The sequence below is a fragment of the Salminus brasiliensis genome, chromosome 24, assembly GCF_030463535.1.
Source record: "Salminus brasiliensis chromosome 24, fSalBra1.hap2, whole genome shotgun sequence".
NCBI lineage: Eukaryota > Metazoa > Chordata > Actinopteri > Characiformes > Bryconidae > Salminus > Salminus brasiliensis.
Window position 1 is genome coordinate 3,394,416 of NC_132901.1, and position 12,029 is coordinate 3,406,444.

A 12,029-nucleotide genomic window follows, 5' to 3' on the forward strand; every position below is an offset into this window, starting at 1 on the left:
GAAAGAAAGGAGAGAGACTAAGAGAGAGAGACTGTGAGAAAGAAAGGAGAGAGAGACTAAGAGAGAGAGACTGAGTAAGAAAGGAGAGAGAGACTAAGAGAGAGAGACTGTGAGAAAGAAAGGGGAGAAATAGGGTAGAGAGGCTAAGAGACTGAGTGAAGGAGAGATAGAAGGGAGAGAGACATTGATACAGAGAGGAGAGAAAGAAAAGAGAGAGAACGGAGAAATGAGAGGATTAGAGAGAGAGAGAGAGACTAAGACAGAGAGGGAGAGAGGGGGGGGGGCAGCAAAATATCATGTAAACTGTCTAACTATACTAAAAGAACAAGAGGCAGCCCGGCCCTGTCACACATCAGTGTGTGTGTGTGTGTGTGTGTGTGTGTGTGTGTGTTTAATTGCACCGAAGGCCCCATTACTGGGACAGAGACATGACCTCAGGTGTGCTGGCACAGTCAGAACGCCACACTAAGGAAAGCGTTCAGACTGACACAGGGGGCATTAGGACCATGTAGAGACTTGTCATCAAGGCTAAGTGAGGACAGACGAGACATTCAACACACATTAGCTGATTTCCTGATGTTCCCTCCCTGTTCTGTGATGTCCTATACAACCAGGACTGCAGGACGGCCGTTTAACCTGGTAAATAACCTGCGACATGAGACGGAGCACGTGTTTTCCCAGCATGCTTTTCTGCGCTTCACGGGGCCCCGCCGTTCTGCATTTCCGCCACTCGTAACCTCATACCGCACCTTTAAGGCCGACACATGCAGAAGCCCGGCAGGCAGCGGACGTCAGGCAAAAAACTACTTTGGATGGACCTCAATACAAGGACAAAAGTATTGGGACAGATATGTCTCCACAGACTGAGATAAATAAATACCTTTTGGTTTGTTTGTTTGTTTGTTTTTTCAGGTCGTGACCTGGCCAGCACCACGCTTCCTGGTTACCCACCTCACGTTCCCCCGGCCGGGCAGGGCAGCTATTCGGCCCCCTCGCTCACAGGAATGGTACCGGGTGAGTTCCTCCAAACACCCTAACCGCTCTGCATGATCTGCACTCCGGCCCTCTTTACCCTCAGACAATCCCATAATGCTCCTCTGGGTTGAAGGTAACCGATCTGTAGAGGACGTCCTTATGATACTTCTTTACAAACACAACTGGACATTTGGTGGAGCTCAAAAATGGTTCAGGCATGTTTTTTCTTTTGAAGTTTATAATTTTTAAAATGTTGATTTTCTATGATGAAATAATGACATAAGATAAGATAGTCCTTTATTAGTCCTGCAGTGGGGAAATTCACAGTTCATACTTATAATGAATTATTCATAATTAATACTAATTGTGTAAAATAATGATTAGTTCTGTTATTATGTCAAACACTAACATTAATTTCACTCAAAATAATGACATTTTAAGTTTAAGTCAAAATACTTCTATTCGTTTACATTTGATTTGATAGCTCAAAATAATGACCTACTATATAAAAAACATTATATAATATTTTTAAATAATGACTTTTGACTTTCATATCTTAAAATGTTTGTTTCAAAATGTGACTTTTATATTGCAACATTATTACTCCTTAAATTTGGACTTTTTCATCTCCTTATAATGTTAAATTTTGACCTTTTATCTTAAAACAAGATTTTTTAAATGTATTATTTTTTATTGATTTATATTAAGAAAACTACAGGAAACAAAGATTATACATCCTACATTTTCTATATATAAATAACAAGTTTTTAAAAATATTTACTGAAAAATAATTAATTCTAACATAATATCTCATTCATTCATTGCTATGTTGAAATATTGGCTTACTTAGTCAAAATGACAGATTTTCTGACTTTCTAACTACTAACATTCTATATAACTAACTAACGACTAATTAAAATATCATTCATATCAATAACAATAACTTATTTGTTTTTATTTTGACTTAATACCTCCAAATTAAATCAGTAAATAACTTATTTTCTCTTTTCTTTTGGCTTATTTTCTTGATATTGTGGCAAAATAATGGGATATTAACAGAGCTGCAGAGATCTCCTGTATCTGCTGGGAATGAACTTGCTAAGTCCAGCAGCGGTCAGTCGAATCCGAACTTGCCTCGTAAGTTTCTGAGCTGAAGGAAACGATGGCTGATCACCATCTATGATGTTCTAGATGCAGCAGAGGCAGATGAGGTGTTCTGTGCAGATGCCAGGCAGAGAACTAGCCAGCAGCGCTGTTCAACCAGATGAGTTCACAGTGAACTCCTCCCGAGTGTCGGGAGGCTCTCTGAGAGCGGGGAACCCGGCGACACATCTTCTCGCTGTCGGCTTTGTCTTATGTTCTTTATAAACCAGCCCTCTCTGTGATCAGCTCTCTCTCTCTCTCTCTTTTTTGCTCTCTCCTTTTCACCCCTCCTTTATTTCTGCTGAGGTCCCTGTGGGAGGTGGGCTTGTCTTTGCCACTTCCTGTCTCCCCCCGTCTGCCAGGTTGACAGCACACTCCCAGGGGGTTCTGGGACGCTGGACGGGGGCGAGTTGGGTGTATGTGTGTGTGTGGAGAGTTGGAAGGGAGGAGGGGGGGTTTGGGGTAGGGGTGACGGTCGGTTGGTCGGTTGTGGCAGGGCGAGCTTGTGGGGGTGTAGTTGAGTTTCTGAGCCAGAATGGCGGGGGCCATTAGGCCCCAGTCTCACAGCTGTCCCCTCTCAACATCAGTAATTTGTTTTTAATGAGAATCACCGCTGACCCCTGACTAATTCATTCATTCATTCATTCTCCTGCACTCTTCTCATAGCCTGAGCTTCTCCTCCGGCTTTGTTCCTACGCTTCCGCCCGCCGCCGGCGCTCGCGTACACAGGTTTACAAACCCGCAGAGCCTACGCACTGACGGAGCAGGCCACCTCATACACAGCAGCAGTGTCACACCGCTGTCTCTCAGGGGCCCTCACCATTGATTCATTAACCTCTCCACACCCGGGGGCCTCATTACGGCCGAGGCCGCACTTGACCGCGGGCTCGGCGCTAAAGCCAACATGGCTGGAAAGAGATGCAGCCAAGCTCATTTGGCAGCCACATACAGCTAAACAGAACCATCACGTTTAATGGACAAAAGTACTGGGACACCTCTTCAGTCATTGCTACTGTACTGAAGAAGGTTTTCGACTAGATTCTGGAGGAGCATTGCTGCGAGGATTTGATTGCATTCAGTGACAAGAGCAAGCGTTAATATAGACAGCATGTTGGATGATGATGATGATGATGATGGTGATGATCACCACCCCAACTCATCCCCATTTCCTCAACTCCTTAAACCAAAGACTGGCCTGACCTTCAGGAATCACAAGGCCGACGTGTGCCTGAGATGCCAAAAGCTGCAGGAACACTTCAGCAAAGACCAGTGCGGTGCAGCCAATTATACTACTTAGGCCCTGTCCCATTACTCACACTTGCACCCTCGCACCCTCGCCCTCGTTTGTGCATGCCTGCTAGCCGTGCAAGGCTGTAGGTCCAGCAGAGATCTACAGAACCTGTGTTCAGAATTAGCCCAGATAGCTGGAGAATTGCCGCCTATGGCAGCTTCCCCGGTTCAGGGGCTTGCCATGTTGGACATTGATGAATGATGTTCATCAAGTTTGGTGGGATTCTCCTTCAAAATGTCAGAGTATTGCTAGCCTAGCGCACCACCCACTATTCTAATATCATCAGTATACCGCCATATCGCCCAGCCCTTAGCGCAACCTCCGTATATTCAGATCACACGAATGGTTCAGCAGCCCGTTTCTAGACTCACACACAGCAGTGGTCATGGCGAGCAGCTAGCCGGAGGCCGGACTGTGGGGAATACTAAACAAAAGACTCAGTGAAGCTCAGCATCCTTCAGCATCCTCCAGCATGCAGCAGGTCCCTCAACGCTGCGGAGCAACCCCCCACCAAAACAACGACGACGACAACAACAACAACAACAAGAACAGCAGCAGCAGCAGCAGCAGCATTGTCTCGGGCCGTCAGCGTACATCCTGTCAGCGCATCGCCGCGGTGACTCGGGAGGTCTTGTTGGGAGGAAGAGGCGTAACCTTGTCTGCCAGAGGCTCCGCCCGCGTCCCCCGTGTTTCCCTCTCCTCTGACAAGCTTTTACGACCTTGCCACCTAGACGCCTCGACGGACCCCCCCCCCCCCCCCCCGCCCCCCTCCTTGTCCCTCTCTCGCTCGCTTCATCCCCCTCTTCTTATCTCTCCTTCCTCAAACAACCTGACACTTGAGGCGGTAACCGAGGCGATGACCCCATCCCACTTATACCTCCATCCTTCCACTTCTCCAAAGCTTTTCTCCACCCATGGCTGCACTACGGAGCGAGCAAAAGCTTAGGAACTTAGGAACGAGACATTTTGGAACCACTGAGATTCATTTTTAATTATTATTATTTATTTATTTATTTTGATATAAGAGTAAAAAGTGATGACCGCAAGAAGACCATTGCAGTACAGCAAAGGAAACTACTTAGACCTTGTCCCATTATTCACATCTGCACCCTCGTACCCTCGCACCCTCGTTTGCGCATAACTGTTAGCTGTAGGCTGTAGGTGGAAGAAGTGGTGTCCTGTTTCTTTAATTTTCCCCAACAAGGGTGCTCACAAGCGCCCCCTATGAGCACTTCACTTAACGTCATAAAAAAGGCACTTCCAGAAGGGGCTTAGGGTGAGAATGGGGACAGGGCCTAAGTTTAGTCTAGTTTTTCTTTTGTGGTGCAGTAAAATAACAGAAGCCATATCGCCCCCTATGCTTCCTGTAGCGCACTGCAATCTGTCATAAATCTCTAATGTATAAAATGTACAGGTAGTATTTTTTAAGTTCCCCTAAAACATGGAAACATCATAACTATTGATGGGTAAATACGTTATAGGGACAAAAGTATTGGGACACCGGCTCATTCACTGTTTCTTCTAAAATCAAGGGGAGTTGATCCTGCTGTTGTTGGAGTAACTGTCTCTACTGTCCAGGGAAAGAAGGAAGGCTGCCTACTAGATGTTGGAGGAGCATTGCTGTGAGGATTTGATTGCATTCAGCATCGAGAGCTAGTGAGAGGCTCTCCTGCTGAACAGCTCTCGGGATATGTCCAAATGTTTGTGGACACCCCTTCTAATGAACGCATTCAGCTACTTTTTTAAGCTTGACCCCATGCTGACACAACTTGACCCCATGCTCAGCACCTGTATAGAGACGTATTGCCAATAGAATAGGACTCTCTGGAGCAGATAAACATCATGAAGCTATTGGCTAATAAAGCTAGGCGTGGGCTAGTAGAGGGGTATAAAGCCCCCCAGCATTGAGCTGTGGAGCAGTAGAAGAACTACTGTGTTCTCTGGAATGATGGATGGTGGAGCTCCATCCAGTACTTTTGGGATGAGGTGGAGATGGTGAGGTGGGGTGGGGTGGTGATCATCCAGCGTCCTGACCTCAGGAGTAACCTAAGGCTCGCTCTTGATGCTAAATGCAGTCAAATCCTCACAGCAAATGCTCCTTTAGTAGATATCTAGTAGAAAGTCCTACCTGGACGGTAGAGCTCAGCTCGTTTCACACCCTTGAACGAGCAGGTGTCTCTATACTTTCGTCCCTGTGGTGCGTGTTGCCTAGAGCCCAGAGTTCCTGGGTTTGAATTTTGGTGTGATTGTGAGGTGAAGATATCACTGTTATGATAACAAAGCGCTCGCAGGTCAGGGCGGACGCTGATGAATTAGGCCTCGAGTGTGCTCATAAAAGCCATCCCCGCTGCTATCAAATAAGATGGGAGTAAATATCAATTTGAGGGGAAATTGATTAGCAGGCTTGCGTTATTCCCCACCTCTCCCTGTCTCTATCATTCATCCTCCTTCATCCTCCACTTTATTCCTCTGTGCTTCTCCTCCTGCTCTCTCTCTCCCTCCAGCTCACGCTCTCTTTCTTTCAGCAGGGGGCTGACACACGGGGGGAGAGGGGGCTCTGAAAGCAGCCAGGCAGAACGGACAGAGCGAGAGATGGAGCGCGTGAGAGAGAGAGAGAGAGAGAGAGAGAGAGATGGGGCCTCTAAGCTTATGGCAGTCAGAGAAGGGAGAGAGATCCCCAGAGAGAGAGAGAGAGAGAGAGAGAGAGAGAGAGAGAGAGAGAGAGAGAGAGAGAGAAGGAGGAGAGGGAGAGAACTAGTGAAGCAACGGTGGAGAAAAACCATCGCAAATTGACACTTGCATGCAGTTGATAGTCCTGGAGTTTTACACACACACACACACACTCTCTCTGTCTCTCACACACACTCACACACACACACTCATACGTCCTGCTGTGGTGTTCAGCACTCTCTTCAACACTCTTAACAGAATTAGGTGTCTAAATGCTGCAGTTTGGGTTCAGTGGGATTCTACAAAGCTTGTCCAAGCTACCCAGCTAACATGCTCATATTGGGCTTAGGTGGGTTCCAGGTGGGACGGCACGCAAACACTCTGGTTGCGATGCTGGGCAAGGCCGACAGCCGGCACCTTAACACTGCAGTAGCAATGCTGGTCAAGGCTGGAGAAAAGAGCACTATCAACATGGTAGCGATGCTGGACGAAGTTGGCAGACGGCACACTAACACCATGGTAGCGATGCTGGACGAAGTTGGCAGACGGCACACTAACACCATGGTAGCGATGCTGGACGAAGTTGGCAGACGGCACACTAACACCATGGTAGCGATGCTGGACGAAGTTGGCAGACGGCACACTAACACCATGGTAGCGATGCTGGACGAAGTTGGCAGACGGCACACTAACACCATGGTAGCGATGCTGGACGAAGTTGGCAGACGGCATACTAACACCATGGTAGCGATGCTGGACGAAGTTGGCAGACGGCATACTAACACCATTGTAGCAATGCCGGACGAAGGTGGCGGCCCGAAGGTGGCGGGCCCCCTCTCCCCCACTAACACTGCAGTGGCAATGCTGGTGAAGGCCGGTGAATAGCGCACTACCACCATGGTAGTGATGCTGGATGAAGTGGCCAGTCGGCACTGTAACACCATGTTAGCGATGCTGGGCGATCACAATGGACTTGGCCACAGCATGTCTTCACAACACTTCCCTTTACTAACACACTTCAAGCTAGAAAACCCAACATCAGCTTACCTAAGATTACAGCTCCTCTCAGCAGGTGAGGAGATCAGATGTCCAGACGCAGCTGACAGGCGCTAGCCGGACGTAAACAGACCAGTTGTTCAGAAAGCACATACATCACACTACACTGTGCGATATGTCAGTAGCTCCGAATAATCCCCTTTTAGCAGCTTCATTTTAAAGAGTGTACTCCAGCATGTCCACCCTGTCCACCCTGTCCACCATGTCCTCATCGCTCTCCTCTGTTTGTCTTTGTTTGCTTGTTTCTCGTATCAGGAGGTGAATTCTCGGGCAGTCCGTACTCACACCCCCAGTATTCAACATACAACGAGTCCTGGAGGTTCCCCAACCCCAGCCTGCTGGGTAAGTGAAAAACCCTGGAAAATCATCATTTTTGGCCGCTTTTCACTTTTTGACATAATTCGAATCTGACACGCCTCCCTTATATTGTATCAGAATTTCATGATAAACGGACCAATAGAAACGCTCCAGAATGCCCTGGACTAAAATCTTTTTCCATTGACTTCCATTGAAAGTTCGGAAGTTTTTTTCCTCCTCCTGTAAATTTGCCGTTTTGCAGACGCACCAATTACTATAGGCATCAGTAACTGATGAGGGAACCGCTTGCCTAAATCAGCACCCATTCCCCTCAAACCATGCCGAGTTGTTGCGTTCAGTGGCATGCAAAAGTTTGGGCACCCTCTTGTCAACGTTAGAGTGAGTAGTTAAGTGAGTGGAAGATGAACTGATTACCAAAAGCTGAATGTTGTTTAACATTGTAATAAAGATAAGTGCATTAGGGGGGCAGACGGATGGGCACCCCAAGATTTGAGCTTTGAGAGAAGGTCTGGGGCCTTACCGATGGCTTGTTCGCTGACATTTTGACCAGGGATATTTAATATAATTAGCATATAATTAGCATATAATTATAATTCTAATAGCAGAATCTTGTGTAACGCTCACTGATCTAATTCTCCGCAGAGCAGAAGTCAGGGTCCAGTCCACATTATCACGTGTGTGTGTGTGTGTGTGTGTGTGTGTGTTGTGTTCTCTTCGCAGTCTTCCAGCAGGAGTACGGTTCTCTTCTGGGCTCAGAGAGAGCAGCTTCGTCAGGCCTGTTCCCCAGCCAGACTCCACAGCCTGCAGGTAAACACACAAAGAAACCACACCTGCAAACTAATTAACCACACTGCTGATCTAACTAATACCACGATGGATGGTGGAGCTCCATCCAGTACTTTTGGATGGGATAAGTTAGGGAGTTGGGGATAATAAGGCGTGGTGTTGCTTCTTTCCTTGACAGTAGAAACAGTTACTCCAACAAAAAAAGTAGGATTAACTCTTTTAAATCCCCCTGATTTCAAAAGAAACAGTGAATGAGCAGGTGTCCCAATACTTTCGTCCAAATAGTTCACATTGACAAGAACCAAACTGTGATGTTTTAGACAACTGACTTGATCTCCAAAACATCAGGCATGTCTTGCGGGGTGGTCTTCGGTACGAAAAGTGCCGGTGACAGTGCATGGGCACCCCAGGACCTTCTGCTAACATCTCACTGTCCCAGATATCCCAGGACACCTTCAGAGGCCCTGTGGAGGCCGAGTTGTTTTAAAGCTGTTCACTTATTTAGAACAGCTGTATTAAATGTTAAGATAGCATTACTCCCTCTCTCTTTCTCTCTCTCTCTCTCTCTCTCGGTCGCTCTGGCTCTGCTGTTTTCTCCTCCCCCTCCCTCCCTCTTTCTGTCTAATGAAGAAGAATGTGCTGCTCTTAAGCCCATGTGATACTAAAGGCCTTTCATCTTTGAGAGGTCTATCAGCACTTAACTGCAGCCCGCGCTGATCGAGATGGATCTGTGTGTCTTATGGGCTGGAAATGGGTTTTTTCCTGCAGGGTACGGCGGGTTTCGCCTCGGGGCGACAGCGGTGTCATTTTAGATCTCAGCAAAAATAACAGCACTGACTCAGACTGGTATAGGCTGCTCTAGTCACTGCCTTCACATCATGCTAATGATGAGCCGCCTGGAAACACCTCGGGAGGGTATTTCTTTTTTTCCTCCCGAAAAAATAATGGTGAACAAATCGCCTGTCGAAATGTGTATTGCAGTCTCATAGCTGGGTGTCATACGCTGATGTTTATGATGTGTTTATTCTGTCTGATCACTGGAAGGAGAAAAAAACAGAGAGCAGGACTGTGTTGGGAATAGGAGGACGGATAGGAGACGTCCAACCACTCTAGGAGAGAAAATGCGTTCAGGGAAAATATGGAATTCACAGATTTTTCACTTAACCTGGATGTAGCCAATCAAACAAGACCCCAATTTGGCTCTGCCAGTTAACTCCCACCTGTTTGTCTCAGAGTCTCTTTTTAAACTGCCGCCAGAGGAAAGCACCAGGTCTCCAGCTCCACCGCAGTGCAGGCCTCTTCTATAGAGATAAGGGGAAGACAGCGCCATGTTCCCACCCGGACAGGGAGCACAGCCAATTGCGCTCTCTCAGACTCCGGCCGCTGATGGCAAAGCGGCGTGGCTTGGGATTTGAACTCGCGACCCCACCGGGTCCTTTGCTAATACACACTAAAGCCAAGATAAGAGGCTAAAGGCTACGCCATACTGGAGAAAAACCACCAGCTCTCCTTTTTCACAGGATCACAGGATTCAAGGGATATTTACCCACATGCTGATTTGCACTGGGTTGATATAACCTGAGGTTATTTTTACAGGTATTTGTATAGACAGGACTAAAATGACCCTGAGGAACTCCATCCCAATAGGGTTTAGGGGGTCTTTCAGACCTTGCTTAATGAGGACCTCTCAAACTTCCTGCCTGTTTTAGTAACTCTGTGGGTGCACCAAACAAGACAACTCCGGCCCACCAAAAATGTGCAAAGCAATGGGGTTCAACATCAGAGCAAGCTTTCCTCCCCACAGGTCATCACTATACAGACTGCATGACCATCCTGTTCAGCACTGAGCTCTTTACAGATGCTCCGTACACCTTATTAAAGGTATTTCTGAAGGTACTGAAGGTACTGGGTACGACTCAAATAAAAAAAAAAGATGTCACAGTGTCGTATACCCAAAAATACCCAGCCTAAAAGTCCATAGTCACCCAGATCTCTAAGGTCATTACATGCCGACACCCTTCTCTCAACACGGTCAAACCAAATCCGGGCCTTCGTTAAGGTCACGCCGACTTTTCAGGCTGGATAAACTCTTTATAAATACTGTTGATTTCAGGAGAAAACAACAAATGAGTGTCCCAATACTTTTGTCCATATAGTGTACATGTCTACTTGTAGGCAGGAGGGCTGCTGACTACATATTTTTTAGGTGGTGGACCATTCTCAGCACATTTAGCTAGTACGTGTATGGGTGTCACGTTGAGGTGGAGGGTGGTCCACCAGCCAGAATATCCAGACAAGAGCAACTCTGTGGACTGAAGCTGACCAAATGAAGGGCTGACAAAGTGGCCAGTGGTTGTTAATCGGCACATTTCAGTCTGTGGATGATGGACCCTTGTGTCTTCCTGTTCTCCCTCTCTCTAGGATCTCCTTACTACTACAGCGCAGCCACTCGGGGGCCGGGGCCTGCTGCCGCGGCCACTGCCACTGCCTATGACCGCCACTGACCATGCCGGAGAGACGAGGAGGAGCGGGGAAAAGAGCAGAGGAAGAGAGAGGAAGAGCGCACGAGCTAGCACCAGCGACGGCCCACGCGAGACTGCCCGCACGCGAGGGAGGAAGAGGAGGAAAGGAGGAAGGAAGGAGGGGAAAGAGAGTGAAGAAGCGTGAACCCGTCATTTACTGCCAATCACAATCACCCGAGCTCATGCGCCCTTTCATCTACAGCCTACTGCCTATACCATATCACACACACACACACACTCACTGGTTTCAGTTCATCTGTAACTACTGCAATCACCTTCCTTGTGAGGAAGTATCTACTGAGTTGTACTCGGGAATTGGCCTATCCAGGCTCCGCCCACAACCTCTTTCATGGCAACTGTTGCACAAAATAAGCACCGGCTCAAATCCCTTCTTCCCTGGACAGTAAAGATTCTTTAAAACTCTTGATTTCAGAAGAAACAATGAACGAGCAGGTGTCCCAATACTTTTGTCCTATTGAGCGCTGCAGTTTCTAATTGTCCAACTTAGCAACAGTTGCTAGGAACGAACTCATTAGTGGTCAGAGCATGAATATGCCAATCCCGACTCATTTTGAGGGATCAGGTCCCTTCATTTAAACTCCATCCAACAGGAGTAGGTCTGAGTAGGGCGTTGGTAACAGACAATCTAGCTATCTCTGGCAGCTTGGAATGACGTTCCCATTTAAGCCAACACTGTTAATGACTCCATCAATTCGCCCCCCTTGTACAGAACAACGGCGCCAGCGTCGTAATCCTGTGCCGGCTGTCTAATGCAGCAGCTTGTAGTAAAGGTAATTTGCTCGTCTCCAACGAATAGGATCGTTCCCACTGGAAGATTTGAGGGAGAGCCGGAGTTTTCAAACCGTGGACTGTCAACTCAGGTCAGAACACCGGCATTGAACTCATCGAGTGTAAAGGAAAACTAGGGCTCTTAACAAACTAAGCAAGAAAAAAAGAGGTGGTGGCGGGTGGTGGGTGGTGGGTGGCGGGTGGCGGCTTGGTGGTTAAAGTGCTGGGGTGTTGATCACAAGGTCATGGGTTCTATACCCAGCCAACATGCTTATGTGGGGCTCACATGGGTGGAACCCAGTTGGGCTTCCCACCTTAATCCCACCTAGGCCCCAATGTTCAGTGGTCCCATCACTGACCCTGGCGAACATCCATATGTAGGGCCAACATGGAGGGCCACAAAGTACTGACACAGGCCTCGCATGGGCATGTTATTTGGGTACCGATGTCTGCCAGGCTGCCACTGTTGGGCTCTCAAG

General features: G+C 47.7%; 1 protein-coding gene across 1 annotated transcript in view; it reads left to right on the forward strand.

Moving 5' to 3' along the window:
• pax5 (paired box 5) overlaps nt 1–11,543 on the forward strand; it is a 54,924-nt gene extending 43,381 nt beyond the window's left edge. The window contains exons 8-11 of the mRNA XM_072670807.1: nt 913–1,014; nt 7,391–7,477; nt 8,174–8,260; nt 10,661–11,543. Of these exons, the coding sequence (XP_072526908.1) occupies nt 913–1,014; nt 7,391–7,477; nt 8,174–8,260; nt 10,661–10,743 (359 nt within the window). The 3' untranslated portion in view covers nt 10,744–11,543. The remainder of the gene's footprint in view (nt 1–912; nt 1,015–7,390; nt 7,478–8,173; nt 8,261–10,660) is intronic.
• The last annotated feature ends 486 nt before the right edge of the window (nt 11,544–12,029 follow it).